The sequence below is a fragment of the Anomaloglossus baeobatrachus genome, chromosome 3 (genome assembly GCF_048569485.1).
Source record: "Anomaloglossus baeobatrachus isolate aAnoBae1 chromosome 3, aAnoBae1.hap1, whole genome shotgun sequence".
NCBI classification, from domain to species: domain Eukaryota; kingdom Metazoa; phylum Chordata; class Amphibia; order Anura; family Aromobatidae; genus Anomaloglossus; species Anomaloglossus baeobatrachus.
The window spans coordinates 378642322-378668335 of record NC_134355.1 but is presented as its reverse complement, the minus strand read 5'-3'; the positions used below and the strand labels follow the sequence as shown (position 1 = coordinate 378668335).

Sequence of the window (26014 nt, the reverse complement as noted above, 5' to 3'; positions counted from 1 at the left end):
CGTGAAGCTACTCCCTGATCTAGGGCCAGTACCCCGCCGTGCTCGGTACCAGTTCGGGTACTAGATACTCCGGTGCCGACCGTTCTCCAAAACTAAGCCTGGCACCTTTCTCCAATACCCTGCGACTGGGTCTCCGACTCCTCCGGTCCCAGACGACCGTCTGCGACTTAACCAACGTCTCCCAGAGAGCTACAATTCCCTCAGCTCCGCTCTCTGAGGGCTACCACTGAACTGACTTCTGTCCCTCCCACCAGTCTGCCTGACCCCTAGGCGGGTGGGCCCTTTTCCAGCTAGACCACCCACTAGTGTGCCTGACATGGTGTGGTGTGAGGTGTGGTTAGGATTTGAATGCTGATAGAAGCAATACCAAAGGTTAGGATCCCCAGAAGCATGGGGGTTTGAGCTCTGCACCAGAAGAGAAAGGAGTGCAGTACCCTGTGACAGCCTGACTAGTTCAGGGGCGTCACACATGCTACCATGCTAAGAGGGCGGAAGGAGAATAGAAACTAACGCCCTTGCGATTAGTCCCTGCGCTCATTAGAATATCATGAAGGATCTTGAGATCTTCAGAAAAAGTATTTCTATTTATCTATGCTACTAGATACAGGGTTAGGCAGAGATTAGCATTATGCATCCAGAACTGCTCATGGTTTTAGGTGCATATTGCTCCTGACAGGTTCACTTTAAACATTTACAATGCTAAATACAGTTCCATATGTTAAAGAACTGCAATGTATTTTAAAAATCAGATGCTAACTGAGGCGCTGTATGGAATACGATTGTTTTTGCACAGACATGAATAGGCGAATCTCATCCCTGAAATCTAATTGCACAAGCTGCAGCTCTGGCAGGCTGGGTGTGAGAAGAGTAAATAAACCTGCACCCATTTTTTAGCTGGATTCATGAATGCTCATTTTAATATTTAGATTATACAGCCATATTGACATGGATTTGTACAGTAAATGTATAGTTTGTATTTTAACCCCTTCAGCCCCCGGGCACTTTCCGTTTTTGTTTTTTGCTCCCCTTCTTCCGAGAGGCGTAACTTTTTTATTTTTCCATCAATCTTGCCATATGAGGGCTTGTTTTTTGCGGGACGAGTTGTACTTTTAAATGTAACCATAAGTTTTACCATATAGTGTACTGGAAAACGGCAAAAAAATTCCAAGTGCGGAAAAATTGCAAAAAAAGTGGGATTGTACAATAGTTTTTGAGATATTTTATTCACCGTGTTCACTATATGGTAAAACTGATGTGTGGGTATGATGCCTCAGGTCGGTGCGAGTTTATAGACACCAAACATGTATAGGTTTACTTGTATCTAAGGGGTTAAAAAAAATTCACAAGCTTGTCCGAAAAACGTGGCGCACGTTTTGCGCCATTTTCGAAAACCCGTAGCGTTCTCATTTTTCAGGATCTGAGGCTCAGTGATGGCTTATTTTTTGCGTCTTGACCTGACGTTCTTAACGGTACAATTTTTGCGCAGATGCTACGTTTTGATCGCCTGTTATTGCATTTTGCGGCGACCAAAAAACGTAATTTTGGCGTTTGGAATTTTTTTGCCGCTACGCCGTTTACTGATCAGATTCATTGATTTTATATTTTGATAGATCAGGCATTTCTGAACGCGGCGATACCAAATATGTGTGTATTTTTTATTTTTTTAACCCTTTAATTTTCAATGGGGTGAAAGGGGGGTGATTTGAACTTTTAGGTTTTTTTATTTTTTTTTTAATTTTTTAAAACTTTTTTTTTTACTTTTTTTATTTTACTAGTCCCCCTAGGGGGCTATTGCGATCAGCAATCCGATCGCTTTGCACAATCTGCAGATCTCAGCTACAGAGCTGAGAACTGCAGATTTGCTGCTTCACTTTCAATGCCGGCTGTATTCCGGCATTGAGAGGAAGTGACTCATGTTAGCCACAGGCGTCATCACATGACCCTGTGCTACCATGGCAACCGCCGAAAGTCACGTGATCATGTCACGTGACTTCCGGCGGGGGCGGGGTAAGTCACTGTCATGGCGGCGCCCATGTACATATCGCTGCCAAAGACTTTGGCAGCGAAATGTAAGGGGTTAATGGCCGCGGGTGGAAGCGATTCCACCCGCGGCTAGCAGGCACACATATCAGCTGTTGATAACAGCTGATATGTGCGCCGATCGCCGCCGCCCGCCGGCGGCAGGTGGCGGGGCTTACCGGAACACGATCCATGACGTATCTAGTACGTCGTGGGTCGTTAAGGGGTTAAAGAAAGAGGTTATACTGTCGCATCAGTCTGTTTGTTGGCTCAGATACTAGATGGGTGATGGTTAGAATTAGCAGGTTCACATGTATAACTCATCTTTCCATATTGATTGTCAGCTACTAATGGGAATTTTTTTTCCCTTTTAGTGTACTTTTAATTATTACTTTCATTTTACTTATCTGGAAGGCTATGTTCACACAGTGCATCTTTTCCTGCATTTTTGAGGTCACAAAAATGCACCAAAATGCATGCATTTCCTTCTCCCAGCAAAGTCTGAGATTTCTATTTTGCTGTCCACACTGGGCATCTTTTGTTGGCTGCGTTTTTCAAGATGCAGCATGTCAATTCTTTTTGCGTTCTTCCGCATTTTTGAGCCCTCCAGTCAATAAATTTGACTTAAAAAAAACGCATTGGGCAAAAAGTGTTGCGATTTTGATGCGTTTTTGCCACTGTGCGTTTTTGGTGCATTTTAAGATGCACTCAAGGTGCACTGACAAAGAAAGATGCCGCGTGCGAACATAGTCTTAGTTCCACAATTGCAAAACAATATTCTGAAGGTCTCATTATTACAACACTAAACAAGTTACGGTACCTCATCGGAGTCTGACAAAAGCTTCTTCTTCATGATGTTGTACTGAGGAATGATGTCATAGCAACTCTGATCCCTGTGTGGAAACAACTATGTTAACAGTCAAATACTAGAGAACTGATGATCCATTAGTTTCATAGGAAAAAAAGCAATAAGAGTCGCTGTAAAATAGAAACTAAGGGGGAAAAAAAACAACACTGTCACACTTAGCTTTAGCACATAACGACTAAATGACAATAAAATTCCTCTGTTCTCATAAGGACCATTTAGTAGTACAGTCGTAGCCAAACGTTTTGGGACTGACAAAATTACGTTTTCAGAACGTTTGCTGCTTTGCCTCTTAGGCCTAAGCCACACGGCGAGAAAAAACGGTGCGAGTGGAGTGAGATAAAACATCGCATTCCCCTCGGACCAATTCTAGCCTGTGTGTCAGGGCACATGAGCGATTATTTTCTCAGCCCTAATCGGACCGAGAAAACAATCGCAATCTGCACTCGCAGTACACCGGTGTATCGTGAGTGCAGAGCAAGAATCGCAATAGCCGGCTACGGAGGAGAGAGGGAAAGAAATCCCTCCCTCTCCTCCTTAGCACTGGCCCGCCCCCCCACAGCAGAGGTCCGCTCACACAGTCGGACCTCAGTTGCAGCGACACTCGCATGACACTCGGCTCTGCCGTACTGCCAGCGTGAGCCGAGTGTCATGCAAGGGGATCACAGTAATCCCCGTGTGGCCCCAGCCATACGGGGATCACAGTAATCCCCGTGTGGCCCCAGCCATACAGTGGCAATTTGCATTAACTCTAGATTGTTATGAAGACTGATCAGATGAATTGCAAAAAAAATCCCAAGTCACTTATTGCAATGAAAATTATTTTAATCATAAAATCCCTAACACTGAATTTCAGGTTTGCCACATAATGAACTGCTTACATCTTTTCCGTTGGCGCTGGATAAAGTATTAACGAGAACAAAGCTGCTGATATATTTCAAGACAATGTAATAAGAGCAGGCTGCTCCATTAAAGTAGCTGTCTTTCTGCTAAAACTGGGTAGTTGTAAGGAAACACGTGCAATCATCGTTTTGCATCAAAATGGCTTTACAGGAAAGGAGATTGCCCTTAAATCAACCATTTATCGGATCATCAAGAATGTCAAAAGAGGCATTCAATTGCTGTAAAGAAGGCTTCAGGAAGCCAATGAAAGTCCAGCACGTGCCAGGACTGTCTCCTAAAAAGAAAGCTAGCTACAGAATCGGTTCAACACCACTGCAGTGCTTGCTCAGGAATGGAAGCAGGCAGACGTTCGTTCATCCGCACAGGCATATGAAGACTAGCCTGGTTTCAAAGAGAAAAGTGACTTGTTTGCTGCACAAAAAAATCATTAACCCCTTCATGACCCTTGACTGATCTATCCGTCATGGAGCATGTGACATTAAGCCCCGACCTCTGCCAGGTTGCGGCGATCCGCGCACATATCAGCTGTTTTCAACAGCTGACATGTGTGCCTGCATGTTAGGAGTGGAATCGCTTCCAATCGCAATATTTAACCGCAAAGTCTGGCAGCGAGATCTATATGCGCACGGCCATGATTTTCACTTACCGCCGCCCCCACCTGAAGTCACGTGCGTGATCACGTGACTTTTGGTGGTTGCCATGGTAGCACAGGATCATGTGATGACGCCTGTAGCTATGACAAGCCACTTTCTGTTTCACTCGGCCCAGAGCCGAATAAATCAGGAAGTGATCATATCTGCTGTTTACAGCTGTATAGCTGTGATCAGCAGATAGGGAAGAGCGATCGGATTGCTGATCGGTATAGCCCCCTAGGGGAACTAATAAAATAAAATAAATAAAAAAAAAAAAAAAACAAAAAAAAACCCTAAAAAGTTTAAATCACCCCCCTTTCACCCCATTGAAAATTAAAGGGTTAAAATAAATAAATATACACATATTTGGTATTGCCGCGTTCATAATGCCCGATCAAAATATAAAATCAATTAAGCTGATTGGTAAACGGCGTAGCGGCAAAAAAATTCCAAACGCCAAAATTAAGTTTTTTGGTCGCCGCAACTTTTACGCAAAATGCAATAACAGGCGATCAAAACGTAGCATCTGCGCAAAAATGGTACCATTAAAAATGTCAGCTCGAGATGCAAAAAATAAGTTGTCATTGAGTCATAGATTCCAAAAAATGAGAACGCTACGGGTTTCGGAAAATGGCGCAAAACGTACGCCACTTTTATTGGACAAGCTTGTGAATTTTTTTTAACCCCTTAGATACAAGTAAATCTATACATGTTTGGTGTCTACAAACTCGCACCGGCCTCAGGCATTACACCCACACATCAGGTTTACCATATAGTGAACACTGTGAATAAAACATCCCAAAAACTATTGTGCGATCACACTTTTTTTGCCGTTTTTAAAAACTTGGAATTTTTTTGCTGTTTTCCAGTACAGTATATGGTAAGACTTATGGTTTCATTTAAAAGCACAACTCATCCCGCAAAAAAACAAGCCCTCATATGGAAAGATTGACGAAAAGAAGGGAATTTTGTTACTTACCGTAAATTCCTTTTCTTCTAGCTCTTATTGGGAGACCCAGACGATTGGGGTATAGCTACTGCCTCCGGAGGCCACACAAAGCACTACACTAAAAAGTGCAAGGCCCCTCCCCTTCTGGCTATACCCCCCCGTGGTATCACGGGTTCTCCAGTTTTAGTGCCAAAGCAAGAAGGAGGAAAGCCAATAACTGGTTTAAACAAATTAACTCCGAGTAACATCGGAGAACTGAAAAACCGTTCAACATGAACAACATGTGTACCCGCAAACAACAAAAACATCCCGAAGGACAACAGGGCGGGTGCTGGGTCTCCCAATAAGAGCTAGAAGAAAAGGAATTTACGGTAAGTAACAAAATTCCCTTCTTCTTCAGCGCTCTATTGGGAGACCCAGACGATTGGGACGTCCAAAAGCTGTCCCTGGGTGGGTAAAGAAATACCTCATGTTAGGGCTGCAAAACAGCCCTCCCCTACGGGGGTGTCACTGCCGCCTGCAGGACTCTTCTACCTAAGCTGGCATCCGCCGAAGCATAGGTATGCACCTGATAATGCTTGGTGAAAGTGTGCAGACTGGACCAGGTAGCTGCCTGGCACACCTGTTGAGCCGAAGCCTGGTGTCGTAATGCCCAGGACGCACCCACGGCTCTGGTTGAGTGGGCTTTTAGCCCTGAAGGAACCGGAAGCCCCGCAGAACGGTAGGCCTCTAGAATTGGTTCTTTGATCCATCGAGCCAGGGTGGCTTTAGAAGCCTGCAACCCCTTGCGCGGACCAGCGACAAGGACAAAAAGTGCATCGGAACGGCGCATGGGCGCCGTGCGGGAAATGTAGAGTCTGAGTGCTCTCACCAGATCTAACAAACGTAAGTCCTTTTCATACCGGTGAACCGGATGAGGACAAAAGGAAGGCAAGGATATATCCTGATTAAGATGAAATGAGGATACGACCTTAAGGAGAAACTCCGGAATGGGGCGCAGCACTACCTTGTCCTGGTGGAACACCAGGAAGGGAGCCTTGGATGACAGAGCTGCCAGCTCAGACACTCGCCGAAGCGATGTGATCGCAACGAGAAACGCCACCTTCTGTGACAGGCGAGAAAGGAAACTTCCTTCAGAGGCTCGAAAGGCGGCTTCTGGAGAGCAACTAATACCCTGTTGAGATCCCATGGATCTAACGGCCGCTTGTACAGGGGTACGATATGACAGACCACCTGTAGGAACGTGCGCACCTTAGAAAGACGTGCTAGACGCTTCTGAAAAAAACACGGATAGTGCCGAGACTTCCCCCTTAAGGAAGCCGAGCGACAAGCCCTTTTCTAACCCCGATTGCAGGAAGGAAAGAAAAGTAGGCAATGCAAATGGCCAGGGAGACACTCCCTGAGCCGAGCACCAGGTTAAGAAAATCTTCCACGTTCTGTGGTAGATCTTAGCAGAGGTGGACTTCCTAGCCTGTTTCATGGTGGCAACGACCCCTTGGGATAATCCTGAAGACGCTAGGATCCAGGACTCAATGGCCACACAGTCAGGTTCAGGGCCGCAGAATTCCGATGGAAAAACGGCCCTTGGGACAGTAAGTCTGGCCAGCCTGGTAGTGACCACGGTCGGCCGACCGTGAGATGCCACAGATCCGGGTACCACGATCTCCTCGGCCAGTCTGGGGCGACGAGTATGACGCGGCTGCAATCGGATCTGATTTTTTGCGCAGTACTCTGGGCAAGAGTGCCAGAGGTGGAAACACATATGTGAGCCGGAACTGCGACCAATCTTGCACTAAGGCGTCTGCCGCCAGAGCTCTGTGATCGCGCGATCGTGCCATAAATGCCGGGACCTTGTTGTTGTGCCGAGACGCCATTAGGTCGACGTCCGGCACCCCCCAGCGGCGACAGATTTCCTGAAACACGTCCGGGTGAAGGGACCATTCCCCTGCATCCATACCCTGGCGACTGAGGAAGTCTGCTTCCCAGTTTTCTACGCCCGGGATGTGAACTGCGGATATGGTGGATGCTGTGTCCTCCACCCACATGAGGATTCGCCGGACTTCCTGGAAGGCTTGCCGACTGCGCGTCCCTCCTTGGTGGTTGATGTATGCCACCGCTGTGGAGTTGTCCGACTGGATTCGGATCTGCTCTCTTTCTAGCCACTGCTGGAAAGCTAGTAGGGTAAGATACCCTGCCCCGATTTCCAGAACATTGATCTGAAGGGTGGACTCCTGCTGAGTCCACGTCCCCTGAGCCCTGTGGCGGAGACAAACTGCTCCCCACCCTGACAGACTCGTATCTGTCGTGACCACTGCCCAGGATGGGGGTAGGAAGGATCTTCACTGTGACAATGAGGTGGGAATAAGCCACCATTGCAGAGAGTCCTTGGCCGTCTGGGAAAGGGAGACTTTCCTGTCCAGGGAGGTTGACTGCCCGTCCCATTGGCGGAGAATGTCCCCTTGCAGTTGGCGCAGATGAAACTGCGCAAAGGGAACTGCCTCCATGGCTGCCACCATCTTCCCTAGGAAGTGCATGAGGTGCCTTAAGGGGTGCGACTGGCCTTGAAGGAGAGACTGCACCTCTGTTTGCAGTGAACGCTGCTTGTTCAGCGGAAGCTTCACTATCGCTGATAGAGTGTGAACTCCATGCCGAGATACGTTAGTGATTGAGTCGGTGACCGATTTGACCTTGCCAAATTGATGATCCACCCGAAAGTCTGGAGAGTCTCCAGCGTAACATTCAGGCTGCGTTGTCATGCCTCGAGGGAGGGTGCTTTGACGAGTAGATCGTCCAAGTAAGGGATCACCGGGTGTCCCTGAGAGTGCAAGACTGCTACCACTGCTGCCATGACCTTGGTGAACACCCGTGGGGCTGTCGCCAGACCGAATGGCAGAGCTACGAACTGAAGATGGTCGTCTCCTATCACAAAACGTAGAAAACGTTGGTGCTCCGTAGCAATTGGCACGTGGAGATAGGCATCTTTGATGTCTGTTGAGGCAAGGAAGTCTCCTCGAGACATTGAGGTAATGACGGATCGGAGGGATTCCATCCGGAACCGCCTGGCGTTCGCATGCTTATTGAGCAGTTTTAGGTCCAGAACAGGACGGAAGGAGCCGTCCTTTTTTGGAGCCACAATGCAAGGCCCCTCCCAAACCCTCGCCCTCGTTCCTGAGGGGGGACAGGGATCACCACTCCTTCTGCTCTTAGAGCGTCCACCGCCTGCAGCAGGGCATCTGCTCGGTGGGGAGGTGGGGCCGTTCTGAAGGATGGAGTCGGAGGACGAGAACAGAACACTGTCCTGTGCACGTGAGCACAATGTCCGTCACCCACCGGTCTGTGACCTGTGGCAGCTAAATGTCGCCAAAGGCGGGGGAGTCTGCCATCAACCGCGGATGCGGAGAGAGAGAGAGAGCTGAGAGTCATGAGGAGACCGCCTTGGTAGCGGTTCCTCCGGCTGCCTTCCTTGGGCGTGATTGAGCCCGGCCGGAATCTGAGCCCGTCTGAGGTTTTGTAGCCCTTTTGCACGAGGACAATTGGGACCTGCCCGAGCTTGGGAAGGACCGAAACCTCGACTGTACTTTTAGGACAGCATTAATAGGGTAAGTCGCAGTGCAGACATTGCGGAGTTACGGACGCCTCTGCGGTACAGATGTACATGTGCTCAAGGCCAGCTGCGCAAGAACAGCTGAAAAGGTTAGGTTGCCTATACGGCTGTGAATGCCGGAGCAACCGACACGCCGATAGCCTCCTAGACAGATTTCAACCAGAGTCCATCTGTCTGTGAATGGCATCTTTAAGTGAAGCCCCATCTCCAGTGCAACTATGGCTCTAGACGCAAGCCTGGAGATTGGAGAATCCACCTTTGGACCCTGGGTCCAGCGCTTGACCACGTCAGGGGAAAAGGGATAACGTGTATCTTAAAAACGTTTGGAGAAGACGCTTATCTGGTAAGCGTGGTGTTTCTGGACTGCTTCTCTGAAGTCAGCGTGGCCAGAAAAATACTCAATATCCGTTTGAGATACTGAAAAGGGACTTCTCCTGCTGTGAAGCTGACTCCTCCACTGGGGGAGCTGAGGGAGAAAGATCCAACCTTCCATTGATGGACGCTATAGGATCATTCCGTATGGCGTTACCATCCGGTGTATCCGGATTGATAGCGATGTCAGGATCAAAGTCCTGGAGAGCTGCCTTATCATACAGAGAGTCCTCCTGGGACCCCCCCGTTCCAAATGAGGTTGGTCAGGAAGATTGCCCATGGCCTGTCTGGACTGCAAGTCTCTATCTTATGACAATATATCTGTCGAAACTGCAACTCCGTCCCTGTCCTTGGACAGGGATGACAGGTGGTTTCTTTGGCCACGACTAGTAGAGACCCCGGCAGACGAAGTGCTAGAGACCCCGGCAGACGAAGTGCTACAGGGGAGCATGCACACAATGGGACGGTGTCATGAACAGCATCCCATGTAGTAAAAACAGCACTGAAAATCTGTGTTGCTTTTTTGCCGCTGCCGACTAGCCATCTAGAAGTATATAGCCAAGATTGGTGACCGTACAGTGCAATGTATTAGCATACAAGCATAAAGTACAAATGAACACTGCAGCACAAGCAATACAAGCAGCATAGAAGCCTGTGCCCTGGCACCTCTGCTCTTCTGCTGCTGTAGACTAGTCATCTAGGGGAATATAGCCCAGAAGAGTGACCATACAGTGCAATGTATAGCATACAAGCACAAGTACAAATGCACACTGCAGCCCATGCAATACAAGCAGCATAGAAAAAAACCTGTGCCCCAGCACCCTTGGTTTTCTGCTGCTGTAGTCTAGCCATTCCAGGAGAAAATAGCTAAGACTAGCGACTGTACAGTGCAGTGTATAGCATACAAGCATAAACACAAATGAACACTTCAGTACGTGCAATACAAGCAGCCTAGAAAGCCTGTGCCTTAGCACACCTGCTTTCCTGCTGCTGATGTGTCGCTCACCAAGCGGGCATATAGCGACCTATGCAGTTAAAATACACATGTACACACTGCAGTATATATTGGGGTCAGCACTATGTGTGCCGCTTACCGCCCGCCTATAAGCGGGTGTATGGTCGCCACCGTCCTGCCTGGTTGCCGAAAGTCCGAGCTCGGACTGCAGTAATGGCTGCCGGCGTCTTCCCCAGCTCGTGTGAGGAGGGGCGGGCCGTGGGCGTGCCCCAAGTCAGAGCGGGAATCCGGCGTCCGACAGTGTGCAGTGAGAGGGCTGGAGCATGTAAATAAGGCTCCAGCCCTCGGCGCTGCTGATTGCTCAGCGTCTGTCCCCTTCCCTGAGTGACAGGGAGGGGGCGGGAACGAAGCGGCACTAGGCCGCAGAAGCCGGGGACTGGATTTATAAGCGCCGCCGCCGTAAAAGCGCGGTCGGCGCCCAGTCCCCGGCGAACTACAAGTCCCAGCCGCGCCGCCGCTCCCGGAGCGTCCGGCGCGGTAGTTCCCAATACACAAAGTCACTCAGCAAAGCTGCAGTGACTGTAACCCTTTACTGTCCCCGGCGCACTAGCACACCCAGCAAGTCTGGAGTGTGCTGTGCCTGTGTGTACGGGGACACAGAGTACCTGTAATGGTGCAGGGCCATATCCCTGAACGGTACTCCAGCTCCGTATCCAGCAGGTTCAAATGGGTCTGTGGATGGAGCCCGGCGTCAGAGCTTTGAGGCCGGCAGGATCCCACTTCCTCAGAGCCCCCCAGGGGGATGTGGAAGGAAAGCAGCATGTGGGCTCCAGCCTCCGTACCAGCAATAGGTACCTCAACCTTACAACACCATCAACGGGTGAGAAGGGAGCATGCTGGGGGCCCTATATGGGCCCTCTTTTCTTCCATCCGAAATAGTCAGCAGCTACTGCTGACTAAAATCTGTGGAGCTATGCATGGATGTCTGACCTCCTTCGCACAAAGCTTGAAAACTGGAGAACCCGTGATACCACGGGGGGGGGTATAGCCAGAAGGGGAGGGGCCTTGCACTTTTTAGTGTAGTGCTTTGTGTGGCCTCCGGAGGCAGTAGCTATACCCCAATCGTCTGGGTCTCCCAATAGAGCGCTGAAGAAAGTAAAAAAGTTACGGCTCTCGGAAAAAGGGAAGCAAAAAACAAAACCGGAAAGTGCCCGGGGGCTGAAGGGGATAATGGCTACTAACATTCTGCAGAAATGCTTATGATTGCACTTCAGTAGCCAAAGAAATATATCAGAATAAAAATCTAATGTCAATGAAGCAGCAGACTTTGTGAAAACAAAAATTTGCATTACAAAATTGTTGGCCACAACTGTAGTATAGGCTAATAATTATGTAACTAGACTCCGCGCTGATCTTTCAGTCCTACTGTCTTTGTTTCCAAGTGGTCTGCATGCGACTGCTGCATCTAGTCAGTGGTCACAGTGGTCACATGGGGTAACGCTAATCAAAAAGAGCCATGATGACTTAGCAAGCTATCAAATCAACAGTGCAGCACAGGGGTGAGTATGCATTCTTTTACTATTTTAGCTCCCTGGCTGCCCACTGCCAATCTAATTCTTATAATGTATTATCCAATATTTTGCTATGTTAAGAACTATGGAAATTGATAAGACCGATACGAATATCAAATTTACTTACTTGATAAAGTACAGCAGAATATCGGTGACAAACTTTGCAGACTTGACAATTGGGCTTCCAGGCTCATTAAAAGTGCGAGTGTTATGATCTATGTATCGCACTTCCCACATAACGGAAGAAACTCGCCTGGAAATAAAAAAAAAAAAAAATAAATAAACAAATAAGTTTTCTAAATGGATTTTATTTGTGAACATTTGATCATCCCATTTAATGTTAAAACTCTGTATGGAAAATTCACCTGTAGAACCTGTTCTCTAGCCGCTCCTTGATTGTACTGAGATCAGTTGGATAGGCCACAACAGTACTATACATAGGATAGGCTTGAAGGTCCACAGGAGCCACAAAGGCAGCAGCAATATCTAAAGAATGGAAATAATAGATATTTTAAAAACTCATCTACCTGATAACTAATGCATGAGATGCTATTACATTAGAAATACCTAGTGTCATTAGCTGATTAATTCCACGAATGATTCTTTCACATTCTTCATCTCTGCTTCTATTTCCCCACTCTCCATCGATGGGTCTATATAGCAACGATCGAACCTCCGTTTCTGTCATAGGTACGCTAGTACCCAGCTCATCAGGAAACACTGCTAATGGCCAAGACAGGGGGACATAAACTGGACTCAATTAATTTGGATTCAATCGCATACATCAAATAACTTATGTCTGATTCAAAAAAGAAAATTAAATCTAGAATGAAAAGTACATTTATTTTTCAGCCTTCAGTATTATGTTTATCCTGAGCATTACATTTAAACATTTAAATAACAAAAAAAAACACAAACCGGTATTGGGTATAACTTCCATGTCCCAAAGGCTCATCTTCTCTGTGTCACCATTGTCCCAACTATGGGGGAAAAAATTATCAGGGTCTAATGTATAAACTTAACATGTAAACAAAAAAAAAAATAATGAACCGAGTCAATCATACTATGTAATCTGGGTACATGAACTTGTGAAATGTACACAATTGATCAAAATAACATGTATCATTTAAATAATGCTTTACAAAAAGTCAAACATTTATTGAAGGGAATCCTTCAATAAGATTAACACCCACAAAATGCATACATAGGTAGCTCTTTGAAGTGTAAATCCAATGACCTCTTTATATTTTGTATGAGTTACTACATTCTCATTCTTGAGTAATTAGCATTTTATTTCCAACGCAAATTTATATTTTACTATTTAGCGCTATTAATTCCATGGCGCTTTGCAGATGTGATCATCACTGTCCCCATTGGGGCTCACAAGTCTAAAATCCCTATCAGTATGTCTTTGGAGTGTGAGGGGAAATTGGAGTACCCCGAGGAAACCCAAATGAAGCGTGAACTGCTAACAGCATAATAGAACACTTAGGCTATGTGCCCACGGGAGATTAAACCTGCGGATTTATCTGCGGAAAACCCGCAGATTTTCTGGATTTTGCAGATAAATCCGCAGGTTTCAGCATGCACAGACACTCCCCATGTTATCCTATGGGACATGGGGAGTGCTGTGTCCACGTTGTGGATACGTGCGGCTGCGGAACATGTGCGGATGTCCCACAGCCACACATAATTGCATGTCAATTCTTTCTGCGGATTTACCTGCGGAAATCTGCCTTGGTCCCATACTTACCTGCCTTGATAGCAGACACCCAGTCACTTTCCCTCGGTGTACAGGAGCAGGAAGGAGGTGGGCGGGGCCTGCACGAGGTTCGGTCATGTGACATCCGGAGCTTGTTCTGGCCCGCCCACCTTCTCCAGTACAGAGCAGATGGAGAGAAGTTCTGCGTGATGGAGGGAAGTATGAACTCCCGATCACGCAACACTTGTACTGCATTGAGGATGCAGTGCCGAAGCCATGGTACTGTATCCTCAATGCAGAATGCCCGCACCATATCCGCAGGACATTCCACAAGGAAACCGCAGCATGGAAACAGACAAAGTTGTGCTGCGGATTTCTGGGAGCTCTTGCGGAATGTCCTGCGGATATAACCGCAGTACACTTTCCCCGTGGGCACATATCCTTAAAGAGTCACTGCATCTTCAGGTTGGTAAATCCCCCAGTCATTTGCTCAATGACTCTCTTGCCTGGAGCCTGACATCACACAGACATGGTGCAAGCTAAGGAGCCAGGGGCTGTGTGGGGAATCAAGCCCTGAAAGCAGAGGCTCGATAAGTGTTCTGCCATGCTCAGAGCACTTAATATATCATTTGCATATGAATTTAAATGCCAATTACTCTTGAATGCAGCAACAAATAGAGGATATAAAAGGGGTCCATTGATGGTACAAAGATCTGCATTAAATATGATTTGTGGGGGGAGTGAAGGTTGATCCTGGGCAAAGAAGGGAATTTTGTTACTTACCGTAAATTCCTTTTCTTCTAGCTCTTATTGGGAGACCCAGACGATTGGGGAATAGCTACTGCCCTCCGGAGGCCACACAAAGCACTACACTAAAAAGTGCAAGGCCCCTCCCCTTCTGGCTATACCCCCCCGTGGTATCACGGGTTCTCCAGTTTTAGTGCCAAAGCAAGAAGGAGGAAGCCAATAACTGGTTTAAACAAATTAACTCCGAATAACGTCGGAGAACTGAAAAACCGTTCAACATGAACAACATGTGTACCCGCAAACAACAAAAAAATCCCGAAGGACAACAGGGCGGGTGCTGGGTCTCCCAATAAGAGCTAGAAGAAGAAGGGAATTTTGTTACTTACCGTAAATTCCTTTTCTTCTAGCTCTTATTGGGAGACCCAGACGATTGGGGTATAGCTACTGCCCTCTGGAGGCCACACAAAGCACTACATTAAAAGTGCAAGGCCCCTCCCCCTCTGGCTATACCCCCCCCGTGGTATCACGGGTTCTCCAGTTTTAGTGCCAAAGCAAGAAGGAGGAAGCCAATAACTGGTTTAAACAAATTAACTCCGAATAACATCGGAGAACTGAAAAACCGTTCAACATGAACAACATGTGTACCCGCAAACAACAAAAAAACATCCCGAAGGACAACAGGGCGGGTGCTGGGTCTCCCAATAAGAGCTAGAAGAAAAGGAATTTACGGTAAGTAACAAAATTCCCTTCTTCTTCAGCGCTCTATTGGGAGACCCAGACGATTGGGACGTCCAAAAGCTGTCCCTGGGTGGGTAAATAAATACCTCATGTTAGAGCTGCAAAACAGCCCTCCCCTACGGGGGTGTCACTGCCGCCTGCAGGACTCTTCTACCTAAGCTGGCATCCGCCGAAGCATAGGTATGCACCTGATAATGCTTGGTGAAAGTGTGCAGACTGGACCAGGTAGCCGCCTGGCACACCTGTTGAGCCGAAGCCTGGTGACGTAATGCCCAGGACGCACCTACGGCTCTGGTGGAGTGGGCTTTTAGCCCTGAAGGAACCGGAAGCCCCGCAGAACGGTAGGCCTCTAGAATTGGTTCTTTGATCCATCGAGCCAGGGTGGCTTTAGAAGCCTGCAACCCCTTGCGCGGACCAGCGACAAGGACGAAAAGTGCATCGGCTCGGCGTATGGGCGCCGTGCGGGAAATGTAGATTCTGAGTGCTCTCACCAGATCTAGCAAACGTAAGGCCTTTTCATACCGGTGAACCGGATGAGGGCAAAAAGAAGGCAAGGAAATATCCTGATTAAGATGAAAAGAGGATACGACCTTAGGAAGAAACTCCGGAATGGGGCGCAGCACAACCTTGTCCTGGTGGAACACCAGGAAGGGAGCCTTAGATGACAGAGCTGCCAGCTCAGACACTCGCCGAAGCGATGTGATCGCAACAAGAAACGCCACTTTCTGCGACAGCCGAGAAAAGGAAACTTCCTTCAGAGGCTCGAAGGGCGGCTTCTGGAGAGCAACTAGTACCCTGTTCAGATCCCATGGATCTAACGGTCGCTTGTACGGGGGCACAATATGACAGACCCCCTGCAGGAACGTGCGCACCTTAGGAAGACGTGCTAGACGCTTCTGAAAAAACACGGATAGTGCCGAAACTTGCCCTTTAAGGGAGCTGAGCGACAAGCCCTTTTCTAACCCCGATTGCAGGAAGGAAAGAAACTTGGGCAATGCAAATGGCCAGGGAGACACTCCCTGAGCAGAGCACCAGGACAAGAAAATCTTCCACGTTCTGTGGTAGATCTTAGCCGAATTCGACTTTCTAGCTTGTCTCATTGTGGCAACGACTCCCTGAGATAATCCAGCAGATGCTAGGATCCAGGACTCAATGGCCACACAGTCAGGTTCAGGGCCGCAGAATTCTGATGGAAAAACGGCCCTTGGGACAGTAAGTCTGGTCGGTCTGGCAGTGACCACGGTCGACCGATCGTGAGATGCCACAGATCCGGATACCACGACCTCCTCGGCCAGTCTGGAGCGACGAGTATGACGCGGCTGCACTCGGATCTGATCTTGCGTAGCACTCTGGGCAAGAGCGCCAGAGGCGGAAACACGTATGGGAGCTGAAACTGCGACCAATCTTGAACCAAGGCGTCTGCCGCCAGAGCTCTTTGATCGCGCGACCTCGCCATGAATGCCGGGACCTTGTTGTTGTGCCGGGATGCCATTAGGTCGACGTCCGGCACTCCCCAGCGGCGACAGATTTCCTGAAACACGTCCGGGTGAAGGGACCATTCCCCTGCGTCCATGCCCTGGCGACTGAGGAAGTCTGCTTCCCAGTTTTCTACGCCTGGGATGTGAACCGCGGATATGGTGGATGCTCTGTCCTCCACCCACATTAGAATGCGCCGGACTTCTTGGAAGGCTTGCCGACTGCGCGTCCCTAATTGGTGGTTGATGTATGCCACCGCTGTGGAGTTGTCCGATTGGATTCGGATCTGCTTTCCTTCCAGCCACTGTTGGAAGGCCAGTAGAGCAAGATACACTGCTCTGATCTCCAGAACATTGATCTGAAGGGTGGACTCCTGCGGAGTCCACGTCCCCTGAGCCCTGTGGTGGAGAAATACTGCTCCCCACCCTGACAGACTCGCATCTGTCGTGACTACTGCCCAGGATGGGGGCAGGAAGGATCTTCCCTGAGACAATGAGGTAGGAAGGAGCCACCATTGTAGAGAGTCTTTGGCCGTCTGGGAAAGCGAGACTTTCCTGTCCAGGGACGTTGACTTCCCGTCCCATTGGCGGAGAATGTCCCATTGAAGTGGACGCAGATGAAACTGCGCAAAGGGAACTGCTTCCATGGCTGCCACCATCTTCCCTAGGAAATGCATGAGGCGCCGCAAGGGATGCAACTGGCCCTGCAGAAGAGATTGCACCCCTGTCTGTAGTGACCGCTGCTTGTCCAGCGGAAGCTTCACTATCGCTGCTAGAGTATGAAACTCCATGCCAAGATACGTTAGTGACTGAGTCGGTGATAGGATCGACTTTGGAAAGTTGATGATCCATCCGAAAGACTGTAGAGTCTCCAGCGTAGCATTCAGGCTGTGCTGACATGCCTCCTGAGAGGGAGCTTTGACCAATAAGTCGTCTAGGTAAGGGATCACCGAGTGTCCCTGAGAGTGCAAGACTGCTACCACCGCCGCCATGACCTTGGTGAAGACCCGTGGGGCTGTCGCCAGACCAAATGGAAGAGCTACGAACTGAAAATGGTCGTCTCCTATCACAAAACGTAGAAAACGTTGATGTTCTGTAGCAATTGGCACGTGGAGATAAGCATCTTTGATGTCTATTGAGGCAAGGAAGTCTCCTCTGGACATTGAGGCAATGACAGAGCGGAGGGTTTCCATCCGGAACCTCCTGGCGTGCACATGTTTGTTGAGCCGTTTTAGGTCCAGAACAGGACGGAACGAGCCGTCCTTTTTTGGAACCACAAAGAGATTGGAGTAAAACCCTTGCCCTTGTTCCTGAGGAGGGACTGGGATAACCACTCCTTCCGCTTTTAGGGAATCCACCGCCTGCAGCAGAGCATCTGCTCGGTCTGGACGTGGGGAGGTTCTGAAGAACCGAGCTGGAGGACGAGAACTGAACTCGATTCTGTACCCGCGAGACAAAATGTCCGTCACCCACCGGTCTTTGACCTGTGACATCCAAATGCCGGAAAAGCGGGAGAGCCTGCCCCCGACCGGCGATGCGGAGGGGGGGGGCTGGAAGTCATGAGGTAGCCGCTTTGGAAGCGGTACCTCCATTTGCTTTCTTGGGGCGTGTGTGAGTCCGCCACGAATCTGAGTTTCTTTGCGTCCTCTGAGTCCCTTTGGACGAGGTAAATGGTGTCTTGCCCGAACCTCGAAAGGACTGAAACCTCTGCTGCCACTTTTTCTGCTGAGGTTTGGATGTTCTGGGTTGTGGTAAAGAGGAGTCTTTACCCTTGGACTGCTTAATGATGTCAGCCAATGGCTCGCCAAACAGTCTATCTCTAGACAAAGGCAAACTGGTTAAACATTTTTTGGAACCAGCATCTGCTTTCCAGTCCTTTAACCACAAGGCTCTGCGCAAAACTACCGAATTGGCGGACGCCATTGAGGTGCGACTGGTAGATTCTAGGACCGCATTGATAGCGTAAGACGCAAACGCCGACATCTGCGTGGTAAGGTGCGCCACTTGCGGCACTGCTGGATGCATGATAGCATCCACTTTTGCTAAGCCAGCTGAAATAGCCTGGAGTGCCCATACGGCTGCGAATGCCGGAGCAAACGACGCGCCGATAGCTTCATAGACAGATTTTAACCAAAGGTCCATCTGTCTGTCATTGGCATCTTTAAGTGAAGCGCCATCCTCCACTGCAACTATGGATCTAGCTGCAAGTTTGGAAATCGGGGGGTCTACCTTTGGACACTGTGTCCAGCGCTTGACCACCTCAGGGGGGAAAGGGAAACGCGTATCTTTAGATCGTTTAGAGAAACGCCTTTCTGGGTGAGCGTCGTGCTTCTGGATTGATTCTCTGAAGTCAGAGTGATCTAACAAAGCACTCAATTTACGCTTGGGATAAAGGAAACGAAACTTTTCCTGCTCCGCAGCCGCCTCTTCTGCTGAAGGGGCTGGGGGAGAAATATCCAACAGCCTATTGATGGCTGAGATAAGGTCGTTTACCATGGCATCCCCATCCGGGGTATCCAGGTTGAGAGGGGTTCCAGGAGTGGATTCCTGATCACTCTCATCAGACACATCACAGGGAGACTGATTGCGCTGAGACCCTGAGCAGTGTGAAGACGTCGAGGGTCTTTCCCAGCGAGCTCGCTTAGGGTGGCTGGGGCCATCATCTGAGTCATAATCCTCGGCCTGTGAAGCCGGGGACCCCCCTGTGGGCTGGATACATTCCAAGTAAGGGGGACCTGAGGACAGAGGCCTCGCCGTGCCCAGGGACTGAGCCCCATGCATAGATTGCAAGGTTTCAAGGATTTTTGCCATAGATACAGACATGTTATCTGCAAAAACTGCAAAGTCCGTCCCTGTCACCGGGGCAGAACTTACAAGCGTCTCAGCCTGGGTCACTACCTCTCCTGACTCCGGCTGGCGAAGCAGCACCGGGTCGGAGCATTGCACACAATGGGGGTCATCGGAGCCTGCTGGTAGATTAGCCCCACATGCAGCACACGCAGTATACACAGCCCTTTTTGCCTTGGCCGCCTTGCGTTTTGAGGATGACATGTTGCTGCTTCCACAGAGCGATCTGGGATATGCAGCCAGAAGCGCACCTCACAGTGCAAGAAATACAATATCTATATATCTGTACCCAGTACACTAATACACAGTGAGGCACTAGAGGGACCAGCACAGAAAAATCGCTTACCGCCCGCTTAAAAAGCGGGTGTGTGGTCGCCAGATAGCCCCTAGTCCAGGTCTCCCAGAGCCTTGCGTCCTTCCTCCAGCCAGGCATGCATGTAATGGCTGCCGGCGTCTCGAGAGAGGAAGGGGGGCGGGCCCTGGGCGTTCCTGGCCAAGAGCGGGAAGCCTGCTTCCCTCTGTGCCAAGTGAGAGGGCTGGAGCATGTAAAACAGGCTCCAGCCCTCGTCGCTGCTAGCGAACAGCGTCTCTCCCCTACCCTGAATGACAGGGTGGGGGCGGGAACGAAACGGAGCTGCCGGCGTCCTAGGCCCAAAAAGCCGGGGACTAAATTTATAACCGCCGCCGTAAAAGCGCGGACGGCGGATCCCCGGCGCACCACAAGTCACAGCAGCGCCGCCCGGTCCAGAGGGGGTCGGCGCTGCGTTCCCAAACACAAACAATCCCCCAGTAATCTGTAGGGACACCAACTCCACGTTGCGGTCCCCGGCGCACTACAACACCCAGCCAGCCCGGAGTGTGTCTGTGCCTGCCGGGGACACAGAGTACCTGTATGATGCAGGGCCTGTCCCTGATCGTACTCCTGCTCCGTCTCCATCAGGTTCTAATGGGTCTGTGGATGGAGCCCGGCATCAGAGCTGAGAGGCCGGCAGGATCCCACTTCCACAGAGCCCTACCAGGGGATGTGGAAGGAAAACAGCATGTCAGGCTCCAGCCCTGTACCAGCAATAGGTACCTCAACCTTACAACACCATCCAGGGGTGAGAAGGGAGCATGCTGGGGACACTATATGTGTCCTCTTTTCTTCCATCCGAAACAGTCAGCAGCTACTGCTGACTAAAATCTGTGGAGCTATGCATGGAATGTCTGACCTCCTTCGCACACAAAGCTAAAACTGGAGAACCCGTGATACCACGGGGGGGGTATAGCCAGAGGGGGAGGGGCCTTGCACTTTTAATGTAGTGCTTTGTGTGGCCTCCAGAGGGCAGTAGCTATACCCCAATCGTCTGGGTCTCCCAATAGAGCGCTGAAGAAAAGGAATTTACGGTAAGTAACAAAATTCCCTTCTTCTTCAGCGCTCTATTGGGAGACCCAGACGATTGGGACGTCCAAAAGCTGTCCCTGGGTGGGTAAAGAGATACCTCATGTTAGAGCTGCAAAACAGCCCTCCCCTACGGGGGTGTCACTGCCGCCTGCAGGACTCTTCTACCTAAGCTGGCATCCGCCGAAGCATAGGTATGCACCTGATAATGCTTGGTGAAAGTGTGCAGACTCGACCAGGTAGCTGCCTGGCACACTTGTTGAGCCGAAGCCTGGTGTCGTAATGCCCAGGACGCACCCACGGCTCTGGTTGAGTGGGCTTTTAGCCCTGAAGGAACCGGAAGCCCCGCAGAACGGTAGGCCTCTAGAATTGGTTCTTTGATCCATCGAGCCAGGGTGGCTTTAGAAGCCTGCAACCCCTTGCGCGGACCAGCGACAAGGACAAAAAGTGCATCGGAACGGCGCATGGGCGCCGTGCGGGAAATGTAGATTCTGAGTGCTCTCACCAGATCTAGCAAACGTAAGTCCTTTTCATACCGGTGAACCGGATGAGGACAAAAGGAAGGCAAGGATATATCCTGATTAAGATGAAACGAGGATACGACCTTAGGGAGAAACTCCGGAATGGGGCGCAGCACTACCTTGTCCTGGTGGAACACCAGGAAGGGAGCCTTGGATGACAGAGCTGCCAGCTCCGACACTCGCCGAAGCGATGTGATCGCAACAAGAAACGCCACTTTCTGTGACAGGCGAGAAAAGGAAACTTCCTTCAGAGGCTCGAAAGGCGGCTTCTGGAGAGCAACTAGTACCCTGTTCAGATCCCATGGATCTAACGGCCGCCTGTACGGGGGCACAATATGACAGACCCCCTGCAGGAACGTGCGCACCTTAGGAAGACGTGCTAGACGCTTCTGAAAAAACACGGATAGTGCCGAGACTTGCCCTTTAAGGGAGCTGAGCGACAAGCCCTTTTCCAACCCCGATTGCAGGAAGGAAAGAAAGGTGGGCAATGCAAATGGCCAAGGGGATACTCTCTGTGCAGAGCACCAGGATAAGAAAATCTTCCACGTTCTGTGGTAGATCTTAGCAGACGTAGACTTCCTAGCTTGTCTCATTGTGGCTACGACTCCTTGAGATAATCCTGCGGACGCTAGGATCCAGGACTCAATGGCCACACAGTCAGGTTCAGGGCCGCAGAATTCTGATGGAAAAACGGCCCTTGGGACAGTAAGTCTGGTCGGTCTGGCAGTGACAACGGTCGACCGACCGTGAGATGCCACAGATCCGGATACCACGATCTCCTCGGCCAGTCTGGGGCGACGAGTATGACGCGGCTGCAATCGGATCTGATCTTGCGTAACACTCTGGGCAAGAGTGCCAGAGGTGGGAAGACGTATGGGAGCCGGAACTGCGACCAATCTTGAACTAATGCGTCTGCCGCCAGAGCTCTTTGATCGCGCGACCTCGCCATGAATGCCGGGACCTTGTTGTTGTGCCGGGACGCCATTAGGTCGACGTCCGGCACTCCCCATCGGAGACAGATTTCCTGAAACACGTCCGGGTGAAGGGACCACTCCCCTGCGTCCATGCCCTGGCGACTGAGGAAGTCTGCTTCCCAATTTTCTACGCCTGGGATGTGAACCGCGGATATGGTGGAGGCTGTGTCCTCCACCCACATTAGAATGCGCCGGACTTCTTGGAATGCTTGCCGACTGCGCGTCCCTCCTTGGTGGTTGATGTATGCCACCGCTGTGGAGTTGTCCGACTGGATTCGGATCTGCTTTCCTTCCAGCCACTGTTGGAAGGCCAGTAGGGCAAGATACACTGCCCTGATTTCCAGAACATTGATCTGAAGGGTGGACTCCTGCGGAGTCCACGTCCCCTGGGCCCTGTGGTGGAGAAACACTGCTCCCCACCCTGACAGACTCGCATCTGTCGTGACCACTGCCCAGGATGGGGGCAGGAAGGATCTTCCTTGAGACAATGAGGTGGGAAGGAGCCACCATTGTAGAGAGTCCTTGGCCGTCTGGGAAAGAGAGACTTTCCTGTCCAGGGACGTTGACTTCCCGTCCCATTGGCGGAGAATGTCCCATTGAAGTGGGCGCAGATGAAACTGCGCAAAGGGAACTGCTTCCATGGCTGCCACCATCTTCCCGAGGAAGTGCATGAGGCGCCGTAAGGGGTGCGACTGGCCTTGAAGGAGGGATTGCACCCCTGTCTGTAGGGACCGCTGCTTGTTCAGCGGAAGCTTCACTCTCGCTGCTCGAGTATGAAACTCCATGCCAAGATACGTTAGCGACTGTGACGGTGACAGATTCGACTTTGGAAAGTTGATGATCCATCCGAACGTCTGTAGAGTCTCCAGCGTAGCATGGAGACTGAGTTGGCATGCCTCTTGAGAGGGTGCCTTGACAAGTAGATCGTCTAGGTAAGGGATCACCGAGTGTCCCTGAGAGTGCAAGACTGCTACCACCGCCGCCATGACCTTGGTGAAGACCCGGGGGGCTGTCGCCAGACCGAATGGCAGAGCTACGAACTGAAGATGGTCGTTTCCTATCACAAAACGTAGAAAACGTTGATGTTCTGTAACAATTGGCACGTGGAGATAAGCATCTTTGATGTCTATTGAGGCAAGGAAGTCTCCTTGAGACATTGAGGCAACGACAGAGCGGAGGGTTTCCATCCGGAACCGTCTGGCGTGCACATGTTTGTTGAGCAGCTTTAGATCCAGAACAGGACGGAACGAGCCGTCCTTTTTTGGAACCACAAAGAGATTGGAGTAAAACCCTCGCCCTTGTTCCTGAGGCGGTACAGGAACCACTACTCCTTCCGCTCTTAGGGAGTCCACCGCCTGCAGCAGGGCATCTGCTCGGTCTGGATGTGGGGAGGTTCTGAAGAACCGAGCTGGAGGACGAGAACTGAACTCGATTCTGTACCCGCGAGACAAAATGTTTGTCACCCACCGGTCTTTGACCTGTGACGTCCAAATGTCGGAAAAGCGGGAGAGCCTGCCCCCAACCGGAGATGCGGAGGGGGGGGGGCTGGAAGTCATGAGGTAGCCGCTTTGGAAGCGGTTCCTCCATTTGCTTTCTTGGGGCGTGCGTGAGCCCGCCAGGAATCTGAGACTCTTTGCGTCCTCTGAGTCCCTTTGGACGAGGAGAATTGTGTCTTGCCCGAACCTCGAAAGGACTGAAACCTCTGCTGCCATTTTTTCTGCTGAGGTTTGCTTGATCTGGGCTGGGGTAAGGAAGAGTCTTTACCCTTGGACTGTTTAATGATGTCAGCCAATGGCTCGCCAAACAGTCTATCTCTAGATAAAGGCAAGCTGGTTAAACATTTTTTGGAACCAGCATCTGCTTTCCAGTCCTTTAACCACAAGGCTCTGCGCAAAACTACCGAATTGGCGGACGCCATTGAGGTGCGGCTGGTAGATTCTAGGACCGCATTGATAGCGTAAGACGCAAACGCAGACATCTGCGAGGTAAGGGACGCCACTTGCGGCGCCGCTGGATGTATGATAGCATCCACTTTTGCTAAACCAGCTGAAATAGCTTGGAGTGCCCATACGGCTGCGAATGCTGGAGCAAACGACGCGCCGATAGCTTCATAGACAGATTTTAACCAAAGGTCCATCTGTCTGTCATTGGCATCCTTAAGTGAAGCGCCATCCTCCACTGCAACTATGGATCTAGCTGCAAGTTTGGAAATCGGGGGGTCTACTTTTGGACACTGGGTCCAGCGCTTGACCACATCAGGGGGGAAAGGAAAACGTGTATCCTTAGAACGTTTAGAGAAACGCCTTTCTGGATGAGCGTCGTGTTTCTGGATTGATTCTCTGAAGTCAGAGTGATCCAAGAAAGCACTCAATTTACGCTTGGGATAGAGGAAACGAAACTTCTCCTGCTCTGCTGCTGCCTCCTCTGCAGAAGGAGCTGGGGGAGAAATATCCAACAGTCTATTGATGGCTGAGATAAGATCGTTTACCATGGCGTCCCCATCCGGGGTATCCAGATTGAGAGGGGTTCCAGGATAAGACTCCTGATCACTCTCTTCAGACGCATCACAGGGCGACTGATTGCGCTGAGACCCTGAGCAGTGTGATGACGTTGAGGGTCTTTCCCAGCGAGCTCGCTTAGGGTGGCTGGGGCTATCATCTGAGTCATAATACTCAGCCTGGGAAGCCGGGGACCCCCTTGCAGTCTGGACTAATTCCAACTGAGGGGGATTAGAGGACAGAGACCTCGCCGTGTCCATAGACTGAGCCCCAGTCATGGATTGCAAAGTTTCAAGGATCTTTGCCATAGTCACAGACATTCCATCAGCAAAAACTGCAAAGTCTGTCCCTGACACCGGGGCAGGACTTACAAGCGTCTCAGCCTGGGTCACTACCTCTCCGGACTCCGGCTGGCGAAGCAGCACCGGATCTGAGCATTGCACACAATGGGGGTCTTTGGAACCTGCTGGTAGAGCAGCCCCACATGCAGCACACGCAGTGTACACAGCCCTAGCCTTGGCAGCCTTGCGTTTTGTGGATGACATGTTGCTGCCTCCTCAGAGCGATCTGGGGTATCCAGCCAGGAAGCGACCTTACAGTGCAAGAAATAACTAAATATATATATCTGGTGACACAGTACACCAATACACACTGAGGCACTAGAGGGGCCAGCTGAAATGCCGCTTACCGCCCGCTTAAGAGCGGGTGTGTGGTCTCCAAAAGCCCCCTAGTCCAGGTCTCCCAGAGCCTTGCGTCCTTCCTCCAGCCAGACTGCATGTAATGGCTGCCGGCGTCCTGGGAGAGGAGGGGGGGCGGGCCCTGGGCGTTCCTGGCTAAGAGCGGGAAGCCTGCTTCCCTCTGTGCCTAGTGAGAGGGCTGGAGCATGTAAATCAGGCTCCAGCCCTCGTCGCTGCTGCGAAACAGCGTCTCTCCCCTACCCTGATTGACAGGGTGGGGGCGGGAACGAAGCGGAGCTAGGCCGCAAAAGCCGGGGACTGGATTTATAAACGCCGCCGCCGTAAAAGCGCGGTCGGCGTGTCCCCGGCGCACCACAAGTCACAGCAGCGCCGCCCGGTCCAGTGGGGGTCGGCGCTGCGTTCCCACAACACAAAGTCCCCCAGTAAACTGTAGGAACACTAACTCCAACGTTACGGTCCCCGGCGCACTACAACACCCAGCCAGCCCGGAGTGTGTCTGTGCCTGCCGGGGACACAGAGTACCTGTATGATGCAGGGCCATGTCCCTGATTGTACTCCTGCTC

At 50.5% G+C, this 26014-nt stretch overlaps 1 protein-coding gene across 2 annotated transcripts in view; it reads right to left on the bottom strand.

Annotated features, from left to right (window-relative positions):
• The window catches only part of PHIP (PHIP subunit of CUL4-Ring ligase complex), a 311948-nt gene that overhangs the window by 47908 nt on the left and 238026 nt on the right, over nucleotides 1-26014 (bottom strand). The window contains exons 29-33 of one of the 2 annotated variants that reach the window (XM_075340176.1): nucleotides 12789-12850; nucleotides 12438-12593; nucleotides 12236-12356; nucleotides 11998-12123; nucleotides 2840-2912 (exon numbers count right to left, since the gene is read on the bottom strand). In XM_075340176.1, coding sequence (XP_075196291.1) covers nucleotides 2840-2912; nucleotides 11998-12123; nucleotides 12236-12356; nucleotides 12438-12593; nucleotides 12789-12850 — 538 coding nt within the window. The remainder of the gene's footprint in view (nucleotides 1-2839; nucleotides 2913-11997; nucleotides 12124-12235; nucleotides 12357-12437; nucleotides 12594-12788; nucleotides 12851-26014) is intronic. The other variant, XM_075340177.1, reaches the window with a different exon arrangement.